The sequence below is a fragment of the Pseudophryne corroboree genome, chromosome 8 (genome assembly GCF_028390025.1).
Source record: "Pseudophryne corroboree isolate aPseCor3 chromosome 8, aPseCor3.hap2, whole genome shotgun sequence".
NCBI lineage: Eukaryota > Metazoa > Chordata > Amphibia > Anura > Myobatrachidae > Pseudophryne > Pseudophryne corroboree.
Window position 1 is genome coordinate 458037807 of NC_086451.1, and position 20469 is coordinate 458058275.

At 47.3% G+C, this 20469-nt stretch overlaps 1 protein-coding gene across 1 annotated transcript; it reads left to right on the forward strand.

The window, feature by feature from the left end:
- Positions 1-428: 428 nt before the first annotated feature.
- Positions 429-17992, forward strand: LOC134949632 (mid1-interacting protein 1-B-like). Its single transcript, XM_063938349.1, has 2 exons — positions 429-540; positions 16948-17992. Exon 2 carries the CDS (start codon positions 16980-16982, stop codon positions 17439-17441), a length of 462 nt encoding a protein of 153 aa, XP_063794419.1. The 5' UTR covers positions 429-540; positions 16948-16979; the 3' UTR covers positions 17442-17992.
- The last annotated feature ends 2477 nt before the right edge of the window (positions 17993-20469 follow it).

Consider the following 20469-nt stretch of genomic DNA (forward strand, 5'->3'; position numbering starts at 1 on the left):
AGCATCCTGCTATTAACCATTGCACCCACAGAGAGCAGAGCGTAGGAAACCCTGATCAGCATCCTGCTATTAACCATTGCACCCCCTGAAAGCAGAGCATAGGGAACCCTGATCAGCCTCCTATTAACCATTAAACCCCCAGAGAGCAGAGTGTAGGGAACCCTGATCAGCCTCCTGCTATTAACCATTTCCACCGGTAGAGATACTGTAGCACAGGGGACCTGGGACCTGTTGTATTGGAGCAGAAGCACTGAGCTATTAACCACTGCACCCCGGTAGAGATACTGTAGCACAGGGACCTGGCCTCTGGGCAGCAGGCTGGCACTGAAAGGGTAAGTGGGGAGGGTGAGGGCAGGGCTCATCTGCTGCCGTGCCCAATAGCAGATAAGGCTGAGTTTGGGTGACTTTCTCCATATATAGAGCAGCAGCAGCTGGAGGGAGGAGCCGCCGCTCACAGGTGCCAAGTGCTGGGCCGGGGCTGTGTGCATTACTCCTGCAGCATCTGGTGGAGCCGCACAGGGGGAGGATGCACATCTCATGGTAACCACACAGCGGCGCCATTGTGAGGGAGGGGTGCATGGTGCAACTGTGCAGGGGGGAAGGGTGCATGGTGCAACTGTGCAGGGGGGAAGGGTGTATGGTGTACTAGGACGGGTGTATGATGCAACCGGCTGGGGGAGAGGGCTACAATGTGTACAACTGGGTGGGGGAGAGGGTTTTGTAGAGTGCATTGTGTATTAGTAGGGAGAGGAGTGGGGTGCTTAGTATGCTAGGAGGGGGGGGGGGAGAAGGGTGCATTGTGTGTGTGTGTGTGTACACTTCTATGTCTTTTTCTGCACACCTCAGATCTCTCCTCGTCCTCCTATACTGTATGTAGCTCAGACACTCACAGGATGTTGTGCTGGATTCTTTGTAGCAACTTGTTTACACACACACACCACACACACCACACACACACACTGTATAGTGTATATGACAAGACAGTACTGTATGTACATTGTCCTTGTTTCCCCTCACACACAGTATATGGGGCACTGTACAGTGAGCAGCAGCTGCAGGGTGTGGCAGTGTTAGGTACACGTTCCGTTAGTTATACTGGTGCAACAACTTGCTCCTGTGTGTTTGTGAGGCGGTAGCTGGCAGGGCATGCTGGGACATGTAGTTCCACAGGAACCATCTGTGTTGGGCGCCACATTGGAATGCACCCAATAGCTGGAGATGGAGGTGTATTCCTGCAGTAATGTCCTGGGTGCTGTTACTGTTTCAGCCTCTTATTTATTAACCTATTAAGAGTCCCATTGTCCTATTCCATTTGTGCACCATTTAGCCATATATTGTTTCCCCTTTGTATATAAAGTGTCAGCGACTATCCTTCCATATGTACCAATGAACACGCCCAAATCACAAATATCCATGTTCACTTGTTTCCCGCTAGAGCAGCATCCCCAACCTCTGCCTCAAGGCACTCTAACAGTCCAGGTTTTAGGGATATCCATATTTGAGCACAGGTCACTTAATTAGCACCTCACTTATTTTGATCTAACAATCTGTGCTGAGGGGATATAGTTGTATGACTGGCGCTCAGGAGACCGACTGTCACATGACCTACCCCTACATCCCGCCCCCTCACAATCCTGACTGTCGGCATACCAACTAACAGGGACTATTTTCACTCATGGGTGTCCACGACACAGAGTAGGAATAGAACCTGTGCAACTATAGGTCGCTACTGAGCCCGCAAGGGGCTTGCTGCATTCCCCCCCTGCCCGGGATTCCTCTGCCGGGAACCCGTCGTCTGTATGCTGACTGGCGGTCACGCATACCACACCCACCCCAAGATTTGGATATTGCTAAAACCTGCACTGAGAGGTGAATTTACTAAGATGGGAGTTCTATTTAAGATGTTATGTTGCCCATAGCAACCAATCTGATTCTATGTATTTATCTAGCACCTTCTAGAAGATAATTCCAGGAATCTGGCTACTATAGGCAACATCCAATCTTAAATAGAACTCCCATCTTAGTAAATTTACCCCTTCGTGTGCCTTGAGGGCTGAGGTTGGGAATGCCTGTGTTAGAGGTGCGTTGTTGAAGACTGCGCAAAGTAAATTACTACATGTGTTACCCCTAGTTCACGATCAGGGCTGCCGTCAAAGAGGGTGCCGAACAGGTCATGGGTTTGACAAAATTGGGCATGTGATGGCAAATAATCACACTGGCAAACAACTCTGTATAGTGCTATGATCCTTATCACAGAGAGAGAGATTTCCCTACCTCTCTACAAAACTTCAAACGGGCTCTCAAGACCCACTTCTTCACCAAACCCAGCCAACTCTCATCCTAACCCTCTGTTCCGCACTCTCTATGTACCCGATCTGTGTCACCCCTGTCTGTCTACCCCTCCCCTTTAGAATGTAAGCTCTCACGAGCAGGGCCCTCTTCCCTCATGTGCTTATCCTTTCTTACTTTAATAATATTCAGCTGCACCACATCCAGCAGTCTTCTGCCACCTGATACTTATTCCAGTGTCATCTGCTGATGTAACTATGTTTATTTACCCTGTACTTGTCCTATACTGTCATCAACTGTAAGTTGCTGTTTTCCTGTGTGATTATTTATGTACTCTGTAATTGGGTGCTGCGGAACCCTTGTGGCGCCATATAAATAAAGGCTAATAATAATAATGTGGCGATGATTAGAAGTGACTAGGAGAAAGAAGGCAAAAAAAACACTAGTTGTTGACGCCATGTGCAGTGGCAGCACTTGGAGAGGACATCACCAGTAAGCGCCGCCTCTTTCTGTGCTGTGAACGTGTTGCATTGACCTGGCTTACCTGTTCACACTGCACCGCGACGCTGGTTGATGCCATGTTCAACACTAGTCGCTAACAGAGTTAAAATACCGTGTTTTTCAGCTGGCCCCTTCCAGACTGCACAGCAACAACCTGGATTGCTGCGCGTTCTCGTGCAGTATTCCAGGTTATTGCTGGTGGCCTGAAAGGGGTATTAATTATGTAACTGGGGCCTGATCTGTTGAAAATAAAAAAAGAAAAATATTGGCAAATTCCTGTTTGGATTGTCTGAGTAAGTTTATCAGTAAGCGCTCTATTCATGAAGCAGGAAAGTGTGGAAGTTGCTTATGGCAACCAATCAGCTGCTACTTATAACTTTATAAAATGCATATTATAAATGCTACCGTAACACTGATTAGTTGTCATGGGCAACTTCTCCACTCTTGTCACTGCTTCATGAGTAGACCCCTGAATATTTTGTAATAAAATATATATATTTCTCTAACGTCCTAAGTGGATGCTGGGGACTCCGTAAGGACCATGGGGATTAGCGGCTCCGCAGGAGACTGGGCACAACTAAAGAAAGCTTTAGGACTACCTGGTGTGCACTGGCTCCTCCCACTAAGACCCTCCTCCAGACCTCAGTTAGATTCTTGTGCCCGGCTGAGCTGGATGCACACTAGGGGCTCTCCTGAGCTCCTAGAAAGAAAGTATATTTAGGTTTTTTATTTTACAGTGAGATCTGCTGGCAACAGACTCACTGCAGCGAGGGACTAAGGGGAGAAGAAGCGAACCTACCTAACAGGTGGTTGTTTGGGCTTCTTAGGCTACTGGACAACATTAGCTCCAGAGGGATCGACCGCAGGACCCGACCTTGGTGTTCGTTCCCGGAGCCGCGCCGCCGTCCCTCTTACAGAGCCAGAAGCAAGAAGAGGTCCGGAAAATCGGCGGTAGAAGACTTCGGTCTTCACCAAGGTAGCGCACAGCACTGCAGCTGTGCGCCATTGCTCCTCATGTACACCTCACACTCCGGTCACTGATGGGTGCAGGGCGCTGGGGGGGGGCGCCCTGAGGGCAATATATGACACCTTGGCTGGCAAATCTACATCATATATAGTCCTAAAGGCTATATAGATGTAAAATTACCCCTGCCAGTATTCCAGAAAAAGCGGGAGAAAGTCCGCCGAAAAAGGGGCGGGGCCATCTCCCTCAGCACACTGGCGCCATTTTTTCTTCACAGTGCAGCTGGAAGACGGCTCCCCAGGCTCTCCCCTGTAGTTTTCAGGCTCAAAGGGTTAAAAAGAGAGGGGGGGCACTAAATTTAGGCGCAATATATGTATACAAGCAGCTATTGGGGAAAAAATCACTCAGTTATAGTGTTAATCCCTGCATTATATAGCGCTCTGGTGTGTGCTGGCATACTCTCTCTCTCTCTGTCCCCCCAAAGGACTTTGTGGGGTCCTGTCCTCAGTCAGAGCATTCCCTGTGTGTGTGCTGTGTGTCGGTACGGCTGTGTCGACATGTTGGATGAGGAAGGTTACGTGGAGGCGGAGCAGAGGCCGATAAATGGGATGTCGCCCCCTGTGGGGCCGACACCAGAGTGGATGGATAGGTGGAAGGTATTAACCGACAATGTCAACTCCTTACATAAAAGGCTGGATGACGTAGCAGCTGTGGGACAGCCGGTTTCTCAGCCCGCGCCTGCCCAGGCGTCTCAAAGGCCATCAGGGGCTCAAAAAAACGCCCGCTACCTCAGATGGCAGACACAGATGTCGACACGGAGTCTGACTCCAGTGTCGACGAGGTTGAGACATATACACAATCCACGAGGAACATCCGTTACATGATCTCGGCAATGAAAAATGTGTTGCGCATTTCTGACATGAACCCAAGTACCACATAAAAGGGGTTTTATTTTTGGGGAGAGAAAGCAGACAGTGTTTTGTTCCCCCATCAGATGAATGAATGAAGTGTGTAAAGAAGCGTGGGTTCCCCCGATAAGAAACTGGTAATTTCTAAACAGTTACTGATGGTGTACCCTTTACCGCCAGAGGATAGGTCACGCTGGGAGATATCCCCTAGGGTGGATAAGGCGCTCACACGTTTGTCAAAAAAGGTGGCACTGCCGTCTTAGGATACGGCCACTTTGAAGGAGCCTGCTGATAAAAAGCAGGAGGCTATCCTGAAGTCTGTATATACACACTCAGGTTCTATACTGAGACCTGCAATTGCCTCAGCAAAATAGTGCTGCTGCAGCGTGGTCTGATACCCTGTCAGATGATATTAATACCCTAGACAGGGATAATATTTTGCTAACATAGAGCATTTTAAAGACATCGTCTTATATAGGAAGGATGCACAGAGGGATATTTACCGGCTGGCATCCAGAATTAATGCAATGTCCATTCTGCCAGGAGGGTATTAGAGACCCGGCAGTGGACAGGTGATGCTGCCTTTAAAAGGCACATGGAGATTCTGCCTTATAAGGGTGAGGAATTGTTTGGGGATGGTCTCTGGGACCTCGTATCCACAGCAACAGCTGGGAAGAAAAATTTTTACCTCAGGTTTCCTCACAAAAGCCTAAGAAAGCACCGTATTTTCAGGTACAGTCCTTTTCGGCTTCAGAAAAGCAAGCGGGTCAAAGGCGCTTCCTTTCTGCACAGAGACAAGGGAAGAAGGAAAAAGCTGCTCCGGGCAGCCAGTTCCCAGGATCAAAAATCTTCCCTCGCTTCCTCTGAGTCCACCGCATGACGCTGGGGCTCCACAGGTGGAGACAGGTACGGTGGGGGCGCGTCTCAGGAACTTCAGGGACCAGTGGGCTTGCCCACAGGTGGATCCCTAGGTTCTGCAAGTAGTATCACAGGGATACAGGCTGGAGTTCGAGGCGACTCCCCCTCGCCGTTACCTCACATCAGCCTTGCCTGCTGCCCTCGGAGAAAGGTAGTACTGGCGGCAATTCACAAGCTGTACTTCCAGCAGGTGAAATCAAGGTACCCCTCCTTCAACAAGGCTGGGGTTACTATTCCAAAATGTTGTGGTACCGAAACCAGACGGTTCGGTGAGACCCATTCTAAAATTGAAATCCTTGAACACTTATATACGAAGGTTCAAGTTCAAAATGGAATCGCTCAGGGCGATTATTGCAAGCCTGGAGAATTTCAGGGTATCACTGGACATCAAGGATGCTTACCTGCATGTCCCTATTTACCCTCTTCACCAGGTGTACCTCAAAATTGTGGTACAGGATTGTCATTACCAATTCCAGACGTTGCCGTTGGTCTGTCCCCCGCACCGAGGGTATTTACCAAGGTAATGGCCGAAGTACTTATCCCGTACTTGGACGATCTCCTTATAAAGGCGAGGTCCAGGGAACAGTTGTTCGTCGGAGTAGCACTATCTCGGGAAGTGCTACAACAGCACGGCTGGATTCTGAATATTCCAAAGTCGCAGCTGGTTCCTACGACGAGTCTACTGTTCCTGGGTATGGTTCTGGACACAGAACAGGATAAAAAGGGTTTCTCCCGGAGGAGAAGTCCAAGGAGTTGGCGTCTCTAGACGGAGACCTCCTAATACCAATACAGGTGTCGGTGCATCAATGCAAGCGAGCCTTGGGAAAGATGGTAGCTTCTTACGAAGAAATTCCATTCGCCAGGTCCCATGCAAGGATCTTCCAGTGGGATCTGTTGGACAAGTGGTCCGGGTCGCATCTTCAGATGCATCGGCGGATAACCCTGTCTCCAAGGGCCAGGGTGTCGCTGTGGTGGTGACTGCAGAGTGCTCATCTTCTAGGGGGCCGCAGATTCGGCATACAGGACTGGGTCCTGGTGACCACGGATGTCAGCCTTCAAGGCTGGGGGGCAGTCACACAGGGAAGAAACTTCCAAGGCCTATGGAAAAGTCAGGAGACTTCCCTACACCGGCCGGTGCTGATCCAGTCAGACAACATCACGGCGGTCGCTCAGGGAAACCGACAGGGCGGCACAAGAAGCAGGATGGTGATGGCAGAAGCCACAAGGATTCTCCGATGGGCGGAAAATCATGTGTTAGCACGGTCAGCAGTGTTCATTCCCGGAGTGGACAACTGAGAAGCAGACTTTCTCAGCAGACACGACCTCCACCCGGGAGAGTGGGGACTTCATCCAGAAGTCTTCCAAATGATTGTACACCGTTGGGAAAGGCCACAGGTGGACATGATGGCGTCCCGCCTCAACAAAAAGCTACAACGATATTGCGCCAGGTCAAGGGACCCTCAGGCGATAGCTGTGGACGCTCTGGTAACATCGTGGGTGTACCAGTCGGTGTATGTGTTCCCTTCTCTGCCTCTCATACCCAGGGTAATGAGAATAATGAGAGGAGTAAGAACTATACTCATTGTTCCGGGTTGGCCAGGAAGAGCTTGGTACCCAGAACTCCAAGTAATGATCTCAGTGGACCCATGGCCTCTGCCGCTCAGACAGGACCTGCTGCAGCAGGGGGCTTGTCTGTTCCAAGACGTACCGCGGCTGCGTTTGACGGCATGGCGGTTGAACGCCGGATCCTGAAGGAAAAGGGCATTCCTGAGGAAGTTATCCCTACGCTATTTAAAGCTAGGGAAGAAGTGAACGCAAACCATTATCGCCGCATTTGGCGGAAATATGTTGCGTGCTGTGAGGCCAGTAAGGCCCCAAAAGGAGGAATTTCCGCTAGGTCGATTTCTGCACTTCCTACAAGTCAGAGGTGACTATGGGCCTAAAATTGGGTTCCATTAAGGTCCAGATTTCGGCTCTATCGATTTTCTTCCAAAATAGAACTGGCTTCACTGCCTGAAGTTCAGACTTTTGTTAAGGGAGTGCTGCATAGTCAGCCCCCGTTTGTGCCTCCAGTGGCACCGTGGGATCTCAACGTAGTGTTGGATTTCCTGAAGTCGCATTGAGTTGAGCCACTTAAATCCGTGGAGCTACAAAACCTCACGTGGAAAGTGGTCATGCTGTGGGCCTTGGCGTCGGCCAGGCGTGTATCAGAATTGGCGGCTTTGTCATGCAAAAGCCCTTATCTGTATTTTATATGGATAAGGCGGAATTGAGGACTCGTTCCCAATTCCTTCCTAAGGTGGTATCCGTTTTTCATGTGAACCAACCTATTGTGGTGCCTGCGGCTACTTGGGACTTGGAGGATTCCAAGTTTCTGGACGTAGTCAGGGCCCTGAAAAATGTTTCCAGGACGGCTGGAGTCAGAAAGACTGACTCGCTATTTATCCTGTATGCACCCAACAAGCTGGGTGCTCCTGCTTCTAAGCAGACGGTTGCTTGCTGGATCTGTAGCACGATTCAACTTGCACATTCTGCGGCTGGACTGCCGCACCCTAAATCTGTAGAAGCCCATTCCACGAGGAAAGTGGGCTCTTCTTGGGCGGCTGCCTGAGGGGTCTCGGCTTTACAAATTTGCCGAGCTGTTACTTGGTCGGGGTCAAACACTCTTGCAAGAGTCTACAAGTTTGATACCCTGGCTGGGGAGGACCTAGAGTTTGCTCATTCGGTGCTGCAGAGTCATCCGCACTCTCCCGCCCGTTTGGGAGCTTTGGTATAATCCCCATGGTCCTTACGGAGTCCCCAGCATCCACTTAGGACGTTAGAGAAAATAAGATTTTACTCACCGGTAATTCTATTTCTCGTAGTCCGTAGTGGATGCTGGGCACCCATCCCAAGTGTGGATTGTCTGCAATACTTGTATATAGTTATTGCCTAACTAAAGGGTTATTGAGCCATCTGTTGAGAGGCTCAGTTGTTATCATACTGTTAACTGGGTATTGTATCACGAGTTGTATGGTGTGATTGGTGGGGCTGGTATGAGTCTTACCCGGGATTCAAAATCCTTCCTTATTGTGTCAGATCTTCCGGGCACAGTATCCTAACTGAGGTCTGGAGGAGGGTCTTAGTGGGAGGAGCCAGTGCACACCAGGTAGTCCTAAAGCTTTCTTTAGTTGTGCCCAGTCTCCTGCGGAGCCGCTAATCCCCATGGTCCTTACGGAGTCCCCAGCATCCACTACGGACTACGAGAAATAGATTTACCGGTGAGTAAAATCTTATTTTTTTTTGTTTTGTTTGTATCATGGGTTTTAATAGGTTAACCACCAGCTGACTGTTAAGGGCCCCATACACATATACGACATGACGGTCCATCGTGTCGTATAAGATTTCCTCCAACCTCATGGCAGCCTCCCCCGTTGGCAGGATAGTATTAGATATATCGTATGCAGTTTTTTTAGCATACGATGTATCTTTTACTTCCCCATCCATTTACTGTGGGATCCGACCGACATATGAGTGCAGCACTCGTGATATGTTGGTTCTAGGGGGATCCGATCTGATGCACACGGGAACGTGCGTCGGATCAGGGGGAAAAGCACACCGAAAATGCCAGATTTCACCTAATATATTGGCCTGAATGCCCGAATTGGGCTGAAATCGGGCATTATCGGTCTAGTGTATGGGGCCCTGTACTCCAGTATACAATCCAGGATGCTTGCAGGACCCATAGCTGTGAACCAGGTGCAATTTCCGGCCTGATGACTTGCACTCTGCAGTGTTGGTTACTCTGTGCACAACTTGGATAAATTTTCCTTTGCAGACCCAGCCATGCCCTAGTGTGTGACCCATTCCTGCACCAGGTACCTGATGCTCTATTGTATAACACTAGCCCGTCCTGTCTAACTAGTACGGCGTCCTTTTTCGGTGTCTGGAAGGGTATGGGTCGCTGGGTCGACTCAACCTAGGTCAACCACTATAGGTCGACATGTGCTAGGTCGACATGAGTTTTTGGACTCTTTTTGGTGTGTTCTTCGTAAAGTGACGGGGAACCCCAATTAGTGCACAGTGTCCCCTCTCATGGCTCGGCATGCTTCAGGCAAGGTGCCTCGCTCCACTACTGCTGCGCTCGAGACGGGTTACTGTTCCCAATTGTAGTCCACGTGGATCGTAAAGTATAAAAGTCCAAAAATTGAAAAAAATAATAATAATTTTTTTTAAATCTCATGTCTACCTTTTGACACGTCGACCTAGTGTCCCTGTTGACCTAACGACTGTCAACCTAAGTTGTGTCGACCTAACAACCGTATCCCGTCTGGAAGGCTTGGAGGACACCAGAGCGTCCATTGTATGTGTGTTGGGCTCAGATGTGTCTCTGCTGGTGGCGTTCTCCTGTCCTATAGTGTAACAGGAGATGCAGTGAGCGGTAAATAGCCATTAGCATTCTTATATATGTGATGTCTGCATTATTTATTCAGCATAATATATATCCTCTATGCTTATCCACAAAGGGTCAGAGTACGGATCTGTGCTCAGAAGCAGGTGGCGAGTCCGTACTGTGCAGTGGAAGTTTTACATATTTGTTGCCTTTCTCCATCCTGTTCTGAGTTGGCCAGATCTGTTTTTCAGAGAGGGAACTGGGCAGATATGTGGGCGTGTATCTAATGCGCCATACGATTCTGAGTGGGGTGTACGGGGAAGGGACGCCTGTGCTGACGGATCTCCTGCACCTATGGGGCTGCTACCTGTGCAGACACTAATGATCAGAAAATAAAGTCATTTTCTTGCACAAAGATAAGTGTGCAGCTAAGTCTCCGAATAGGTCACCGCCAACCTTAACAAAAGGTCCAAAAAATAAATAAAAATTTGTGTCTCAAATCAAGTAAATAACAGAATATACACACTAGGGGATTCACTCCAGGAGCGATTAATCAGCTAATGTTTCCCCTTCTGGGCTGGGCTGCAAACAGAGTGCATACGCACTGGGCGATATTGCACAGGGACGTAACGCCGCGGACAGGCCGAACGTGCAACACCTGACAATATAGTCAGATTGAGCTGCATGTACAGATGATGGAATAGGTGAGTCCCAGGTTAAACACCTTCCAGCTCCAGCTGTTATGCTTGGCCAAGTCCCAAATGGCAGCAGTCCCTGTGCTCCACCAACTCGTTTCAACTTGATCAGTTTTTATCATGGTGGTTTGGTGTTAAGGGAATCCATACTTATACCGCTCTTAACCAATCAGTGCTCTGGGTGGGGTTAATTAAATAACTTGTATAAATCTGTTGGTTACAGCCATTTCCAGTTAAGAATGGAGATGCGTTCCACCAGCCTCTAACTCCCTTTATTTCCTTCTCGTATTCATATTATACATACACTAGCTGGAGTACGCGGCGTTGGCCGGGATTTTAAGAATGCCTGTTTACAAAAATAAATATAAATATGTAACGCAGTATAAATAACATTGTAGATAGCTGAATACCTGTGCTTCGCTACGGGATGAGGATGGTAAATGCGAATGATAGATGTTCGTTAATTTACGTTGGTTGGAGATCTAGTATATAGGCATATCTTGCTTCCCTGACGCACTGTGTAGTGGATGGACCCCAAAGGACCCTGCTCTTCCCACGATACAACGGTCTGGCTTCCTGCTGCCTCCATTCCCCTCCTCACATGTCACTGGCCCTGTCACATGCAGCCCTGTCATCACTGACATATCATGCATGTCCTGATATACTCTGTGCTGCTGGCCCACCCCTAGGGGTGCTAGTGGTGTGTTACCCTCACAGTGTTTGTTACCAGAGTGTAAGTCATATGTGTAGCAAGTTTGGTGTAAATTTCTCCAGCCATTCCAGAGTTATGCTGTCTGCTGAAAAACTCTGTGCTGCTGCATCATCCCTAGGGGGTGCTAGGGGTGTCTTACCCCCACAGTTTGTTCCCAGCCTGTAAGTCATATGTGTACCAAGTGTGTTGTAAATTGGTCCAGGCATTCTGGAGTTATGCTGTCTGCTGAAATGCTCTGTGCTGCTGTTCAAATCAGTGGGTGGTGCAACTTTCCGCTTGCAGACGCACAGATCCTCTCCTTGTATTAGTCCTATGGGATCTTGCATAAGGTAGTAAGGTGGGAAGTGGGAAATAAGATGTCAGATATGTATGAAGGAGAGGAACAATGAAATGCTTTCTGTGTTGGGGTTAGGAGTTTAAACTGTATCCTGGAATGGACACAAGTGGTGGAGAGGAGTGGTTGGCTAAAAGCAGTGGAATAGGACAGCTGCAGCATTGAGGGGAGAGCCGCACTGGAAGGCCAGAGTAAGCGGTTACAATAGTCCAAGAGAGTAGGGATGGCCATCGATGGTACACAATCTATGGTGAACCATTGATGGTTTGCACCACTCGATGGCCATCACTGAAAGGTGCTGGCTGGTCTGCGGGCCAATGAAAAACCAGGGGCGGGGCTTAGCAGGTGTCGGGGGTGGAGCGATGCTCTGTGTCCCAGCACCACCTAAAAGAAAAAGTATTTGGCTACACTTTTCCATCGATGGAGGGAAACAATCTGGTTCTCCTTCATCGATGGCAAAAGTATTTACCATCGATGATTTTGAATCATCGATGGTAAATGGCCATCCATACAAGAGGGATAAGGGCATGAATAAGAGATGACCCATGATGAGGAATAAGCAGGGTAGGTTGACCAGCATTAGGTGGAGAAGAAATATCTTGGTATATCTGTTTTTGGAAGAAAAGTTGCAAAGTCCAGCACTGGGAATGGGGGTGCAAGTCCAAGAAGAGAAGTGATGGAGGTGGCGGGGGTTGAAGGATTGGGAGGAGATGACAGATTTCATATCTGTGAGTTTGAGGTGAAGTGCGGGAACATATACAGAGGTAACCATACCTGTCCAGCCAGTATTTTGGCATGAGGTGTTGCCTCACCTGATGTGCAGGCTCGTTCACTAGACACAGGTCAGAGGTTGCAGCATCAACCCTCCTATTCCTGTAGAGCAGGTATTACCAGCCTCTGCTCTCAAGGCACACTAACAGGTGAGGTTTTAGCTATATTCATGCTTGCACACAGGTGACTTAATGAGTACTTTAGTTATTTTGCTTTGAACATCTGTGCTGAAGCCTGGATTTCACTAAAATCTGCACTGTTGGTGTGCTTTGGGGTCTGAGGTTGGGAATGTCTGCTGTACAGTTCTCCAAACTCCATTACAGTCTAAGGCAGTGGTCGGGCAACAGGGGTAAATTACCCCAAATGGGGTAAAAATGAAATTCCTGGAGGTAATGGACTGTCGCGCTGCCGAGACACAGCCCCGTCTGACTTGCGATGTGACGTGCTGACGTCGCACCGCACTCCCTCCTGCCCTCGCTGTGTTCCTGGCCGCGGTGTGACATGCTGACATCACACCGCGCTCCCTCACGCCCGTCCTCCTGTCCTCCCGCCCGCAGCCCGCCAACCCACACGCAGAACTGAACTCTGGATCAGACAGTGGCCCGCATAACAGTGGGAAATTCCCACTGACATTACTGAGGTGAGGACGTGACCATCTGTCTCCTAAAAGTTGTCTCACCCCCCCCCCCCCCCCCCTCATCCATCCCCCCCCCCCCCCCTTCTCATCCATCCTTCTTACATTCATTCTGGTGTTTTGGGGAGAAAGTGTTAACCCATTCATTGCCAAAGAATTGTGTGTGTATATATATATCTCTCTCTCTCTCTCTCTCTATATATATATATATATATATATATATATATATATATATATATATATATATATATATATATATATATATATATAATCTATCTCTCTCATGGGGGGTAGCGTTGGCTTATCGAAATGTTTTTGGGTAAAAAAGTTCCCTTGAAGGTGATAGTACCAACCAGCTCCCAACTACCAAGTTACAGGTCATGTTTGGAAATAACAGGAGCTGACTGGTTAGTACTTTCTCTCCAAGGCTTAGTAAATAGACCCCTAAGTTTTAAGGATATCCGTGCTTGAGCACAGGTGACTTGATTAGTATCTTGTCAATTTGATATAACTATCTGGACTCGGACATGGATATCCTCAAAATCTGGGCTGTCATGGCAGAGTATAGTAAACTCTGCTGCCGGTGATTATCCGTAGAACAGCGCCCTCTAGTAATCTCAGAACCACCAGTTCTCTGGGCCTAGTTCACTAAGGATTGCAATCCTTATCAATGCAAATGCAGGAGGAGGTTCCTGCATATGGGATGCACATGTTCATCTGTGTCAACAGGCTTGCCGTCCCATGGCTGCTTGCAAGGCCAAGGAAACTGCGTCTCACGACTCTGTCCTCGGCCTCACCACTCCCAGGAAATGGGGGGTGAAACTCCCCCATTTCTTGCCCAACACTTGAAAAGGACCGTTGCTGTCTCTTGTGACACTGATGGACTGACCGTCATGGATACATGAGAGAAACAGGTTTTATCAGTTTTTTTGTGTTTTTTTTTTTTCTAATTAAAACTATACTGTTTGTAAATACTACACCTTGTACTTGTTGTTTTTTATGATTATTTCTCCTTGAGGGAGACAATCATACTTAAACAGATGGCAGATAAGCCTTTGTGTATGTTCTGTTTGGTACAGGGGCTCCTATTATACCCCTTTTACACTCGCAGAAAAATCCCGGGATATTGCACGTGAACGCGCATCATCCCGGGATTCTTCTCAGTGTAAATGGGTACAGGGACAATTTCCCGGGACGAGCATCCCGGGATTTCATCCCAGGTCTAAAGCAGGGTTGAACCCGGGACCGTCCCGGGAAGCTGCCAGTGTAAACGGGTCTACCGGGTCAAGGCGACCCGGCACCCGTTCTCTTCATAGGAGGAGGCGGTGCTCGGAGAAGATTATCTCCAAGCACCGCCTCCGGGAGACTCAGCGGTGACGTCACTGACCCGGCAATATGCCGGGTCAGCCCGCTAATGTGAAAGGGTCATTCCCGGGAATGTGTCCCGGCAAATATACCGGGACACATTCCCGGGAATGACCTTTCCTGCGAGTGTAAAAGGGGTATTACTTATCTCTTACACAACAGAGCACTGGCTGTTCTGGGATTATTACAGTAGAGGGCGCCCTCCTCATCTTCTGCACCATTGGTACAACTGGTGACCTAAAAGTAGTCTGCCACCCTTTATGTTGATAACAGGGGTAGTGTGAGAGCTTGTTTTTCCAGAGACGTGAATTATGCACCACTGGGCAATTCTTCACTCTCTGAGGTTATTGATGATGATTATTATTATTATTATTATTATTTATTATCCTTTATTTATATGGCGCCACAAGGGTTCCGCAGCGCCCAATTACAGAATACATAAACAAATAACCAAACAGGAAAACAGCAACTTACAGTTGATGACAGTATAGGACAAGAACAGGGTAACTAAGCATAACTACATCAGCAGATGACACTGGAATAAGTATCAGGTGGCAGAAGACTGCTGGATGTGGTGCAGTTGAAGAGCTTACATTCTTAGCATGGTGATCTTCTGAGCAGGGTGCTGTAAGAGGATTTGTGCTCCAGTGTTCCTGTTCTTCAGGGAGGCTTCATGCCCTATCCCAATATGGCCACTGAGATCTCTGCTGAGCATGTACAGGGGCAGTCTTGTCTCTTACTGTGTGAGAATGTGGAGTCTCCCTGAACATGGGGGAGAGTAGTCAAGTATGATACAGTTCACCAGTCAATGAGTGTGACACAATCTGCTCTGCTCCATCTACCAGCATGTAACAGTGAGTACAGCTGTACCTGCTATCAATACACCAACAGCACCAGTGAAGTAACTTGGCTGTTCAGCGTGTGATTCGCCTGCTGGCGTGTAACTTTTATAACTCTGCAATATCAACACCTGCACACACCATTCCCACATATGGGACGTTGTGTTCTGTATGCTTAGAAGGTGCCAATATCTGATTATTGATCTACAGCAAAGTGCCTTATCCTATTGCAGCCTAGGGCACAGAGGCTGCCGGGCATGAAACTTCAGGCTGTCTATGAGAAATAAACAACTTCCTGCAGCAGCTATTGGCCTTATAAGCTGTATATTGCACTTGTTGTTCACCCAGGCGGGTGGGTCCTACTGTGACGTTCTGATCTAGCTCAGTAACTCCAGCTTGTTCTAATGAACCATAGAATAAATGTAATCCCCATATTTCTGCGTTGTACAGCATTCATTAAGGTGCCATAGGACACAGCGGGTGTGGTATGGAAGGTAGATAGTAACTAGGTTGACAGTGTCTAGGTCGACAGGGTGTCTACATCGACAAGTCAAAAGGTCTACATGAGTTTTTTTTTTTTTTTTTTTTTTTTTTTTTTTTGCCCGTCTTCTCCGTAGAGTGATGGGGAACCCCAATTAGTGCACCGTGTCCCCTCGCATGGCTCGCTTCTATCTTCATGCAAGATACCTCGCTCTGCTAACGTTGCGCTCGGCACAGGTTACCGTTCCCAATTGTAGTTCACGTGGATCATTAAGTATGAAAAGGTTAAAAAAGAAATAAAAAATTGTGAAACTCGTCGACCTTTTGACCTGTCAACCTAGAAACACTGTCTACCTAGTTACTGTCTACCTAGACAGTGTCAACCTAGTTACTGTCGACCCAGAGACCGGATCCCGGACCCAGCATTGCCTGCCATTGTGACGACTGCTAATGTAAGCACTGGGGGGGGGGGGGGGGGGGGGATGGTCCACTGTGTTCTTACCAGGGTTCCAAGGGGGAGGAGGGGGGATGGTCCACTGTGTTCTTACCAGGGTTCCAAGGGGGAGGAGGGGGGATGGTCCACTGTGTTCTTAACAGGGTTCCAAGGGGGAGGGGGGGGGGGGGATGGTCCACTGTGTTCTTACCAGGGTTCCGTGGTGGTGCTCAAACACGTGTTATTAGATGTATTGTCTCTAGTTACTACTGTATTTTCGCTACCTGTAGTGTATAATAGCAGATGCATGTTCAACACAAGTGTTACGAACGATTCGTGTGTCCCGCACATCGTTATCACCCCTGCTGTCGACTCTGAATGCACCTCAATTTGTACGTACTGTCCAAAGCAGCATGTACAGGCTGACCACGGCGTGACTGTATGATATTGCTAGAGATATCGTAGAGTGTTGGCCGGGCGGGTAGGGAAAACACTATGCTATAACGCTCAGGTATAAAATGTATTCTCTGTATTGCTTTCCCTTTATGCATGATTTATGTATTTCATTGTATTGTGTTCCTCTGTCAGCCTTTCCCTTTTTTTTTTTTTTTTTTTTTTTTTTTGCCATCCTATAATTATGGGAAAATATTTGTTCATAATCACTGTGGGGGGAGGGGGGTCTTGCCTTTCTGTCTATTGTGCTCACAGATTTACTCGCCCTTTTTTTCCCAGAAGCCTGATCAGAAAGGGCAAAACACGTCAGCATGGAAGTGTCGGAATATAATCCTCACCGCCAGTCCTTGCTGGATGCCATCCATCGCTTCAACACTGCCACAACAATCATGGACGAAACCATCATGGTTCCCAGTATGTTGCAGGACATAACTCTGGCCAAAGAGGAACAGGGGGACCGAGTCACGTCTACAGAGGTTCTGGAGAACAACAATAATCTCTACGATTCCTACGTTCTCCTGAAATCTCTAAGACACGACATGAAGTGGGGGATAAACCAGGAACACGAAACCCAGGTAGAGCACTGCCCTAACCATGAGGCCCCAGAAGAGACGGGCGATCTAGTAGACCAATTCCAGCACCACTTACGAGGACTACTCTCGGTCCTGACAAAGCTGACCAAGAAGGCCAATCTTCTGACCAACTGTTACAAGAAGGAGATTGAGGTTGGCCACTCAAATGCTGGACCATACTCTAATAACATTTACTATTGAGGAATTTTGCCACGCTTGCTTCTTGAATTGGGTCCTGAAGGGCCCAACCTAGGCCATCTGTGCACATCCATGGAATTATTTTTTTTTTTTACAATGACTCTTACAACTTTAATTTTGTACTAGAATAAAATAAAATGTGTCCTGAAGTCATCCTGAAACCAAAGAGGTCCAAATGAATTTCTTAGCAGGCAGATAGTTTCCAATAAGATGATGCCAATTGGTGACTTAATCATGCAGCTCCTGACGGCGGTAGTGTCCGTATGATTGTACTATGTGGATATGTAAAGCTTGATAAATATAGGTTTCTGGTAAACCTGTTTACTTGTTGGTGTCGGTCGTTGCCCCATGAGCTGACTGTGTATGTAGATCAGCCACTCCATTTTTGTATTTTCCGCCTCTCACAATGTTCCCTAATGGTGTTGGAGAGAACACTGCCGTTATCTAAAAAACAAATGTAGGAGATGTGAGTGACCTTGTGTATGCAATGTGTATTTTGTTATATGATTGAGACTCTGTAATGAAATTAAGCCTTTTCAGGCGTTCTTTAAACAGCCATGTCCTATGTGTTCATTTTGTCTTTATATTAAGTATCTCCAACTTCTGCGTTCTTTGAGGTATCTGTACTCTTCTGCTTTTATCTCTGGTGTCTTGGGACTATTTCAAAGAGAATTGAGTACCCTTGAAGATAGCAGAGGCCACTCTCGCCCATGATGAATGGGGAACATTTGCATTGAGTTGCATCTAAATCTTGGCTAAGCAGGTTAGTCTGCAGAAAGTCAGTGTGTAAAATATTTCTTTGTGTCCAGGCTGGAATGTCTTCTGTTCCAGCATTGGCCACAATTGGCTGGCTCTCACCCGTAATCACTTAGAACGTCAGCCGTCTCTGTGCTCCAGCATGCTGGCGAAGAAGTCTCATGCATTATTTGACACTGTCACTCCCACAAGTTTTTTTGTATTGTATGAGAATGATCACACCTGCAATAAGAGCTGTGGGTGGCATTACAAGGATTGTGGAGAACAGAATACAAGTAATGGCACCTCTACTTTATGTTGAGCTGTACAAGCAAAAATAAAAGATGTGAAGTGCTAGTATTCCTCCTTTGCTGCTGTGAGATGGATCACTTCCAAATACAGATATTACCAAAAACTAATAAAAAAAAAAAAAATATATATATTTTTTTTATTTTTCCCCCCCACAGAAACTAGCCAAATTCCACAACAAGTAAATTTCTACATTTATTCGTTGATTCTGGCATTATACAAATACAAGTGGGATAATGGTTCTTATAACTGCCCCAGCCGAGTGTGGCAAAGGGTTGTCAGACCGGTGCTTTGCTAATTGCCCATCTAATAACCTTCTGTGTACGTGGAGGCTTCAGAGCAGTAAGTTAATTACAGCCTCAGTATGATGCAGAAAATAAGATTTCCATGGAACTGTTATTGTTCTAAGTTTATTGTTGGACTTTGGATATATTTAGTTTTTTTTTTTCAAAGTCCTTGCCATTAGGATTAGCGTCAGGATGAGTCACATCACTACACCTCTATGGTCATAATGTTGACGTGCATGTCGGCATATTTTTACTATTCTAGAACCCAAATTGTTAGAGTAACATGTACTGTGGGCCGTCAGACCAGGTGACCGTTATAACTCGTACAGCGGCATGTAAATCATACATTTTATTTTTCAGTCTGGAGAAAAATGAACTGTCCAAATTTCAGCGCAAGTCCTGTAACAGGTAGGTGACCAAATAAGATGTAAATACGGAGGTTGGTGGCCATTGTTACCCATACTATACTGTGTGCAGACATGGCTTGCCTGTTCATGCTTCTCTGCCGGAGTCCTGTTGTGCAGAGGAAGTTATGTAAACGTACAGGCCGGGTCCACGCCCAGCAACAGCTGTATCTGAGCACTAACGGTGCCTGTCTCGCTGCTCAGGAAGCCAGTAAGATGAGGCCTTTCCTGGTAACTTCCATCTGGTTGGTTGGCAGAGTGTTACCCTACTCTTATCAGCTGCGGCCACTCCACTTGTTTACAGTTTCCAGTACTCTACGTGAACTTGTTCCCATGCACATTGTGCATTTATTTGGCTTAAAAGTCTTTGGTTGTTTCCAGAACTCCCCCCCCCTTTTTTTTTTTCTTTTTTTTTTTTTTTTTTTTTTTTCTTTTTTTTTTCTTTCTTTCTCTGCATTTGGTGATCTGTTTAAGGAACACAACTGAAACTCTTTATTTGCGCTCAGAGGGGGGGGAGGAGAAGAGTATCTATCTTTGATGTCCTCTGTGTCATCTAACTTCATCGGTTAGAGCGGGCCTGTCACTTATGTACAATGGAGGCAGCCATTTTGTGGCATCTGTATTTATGACCATGCAGCAGCCCCCTGGTTGTGTAAGAAATAGTGAGACAAGATGGCCGCCAGGCTGATCCTATATAACAGGGCTGGCCAAACCAGACCTACCAACAGTACACATTTTCCAGGCCACCTAGCTGGTGCACAGGTGTAGTCATTACTAATTAAGATGTGCTGCATTCATTCCTAACTGACAATTCTACAGATATCCAGGAGGCCTGGAAACATGAACTGTTGGTAGATCTCGAGGACCGGTTTGGCCAGCCCTGCTATATAACATTGGTTTTCACTCTTCTCAGTAGAAGAGAGGCACAATTTCCGCAGGATATGTGATCAGAATCTGCTGTGTATATAAAGTAATGCTTTATCATAATATCCATGTAAGGCATGGTCCCGTTACATTAAACAGCAAATTTTATGTTACTGAAGGAAAACCTTCTGCTAAACTGCAGCTAGAAATTTAGTTTAATAAATGCAATGAAGGACGAGGGAGAGCGATTCTTGAGGTAACTGCACAAACACGAGTGTTTCCCGTAGCAACCAATCAGATTTTATGCCTCATTCTTCAAGTGTGGTGTTTAAAAGTGAAACCAAATGTCTGGTTGCTATGGGCAACACCATTTCTCTGACGTCCTAGTGGATGCTGGGAACTTCGTAAGGACCATGGGGAATAGCGGCTCCG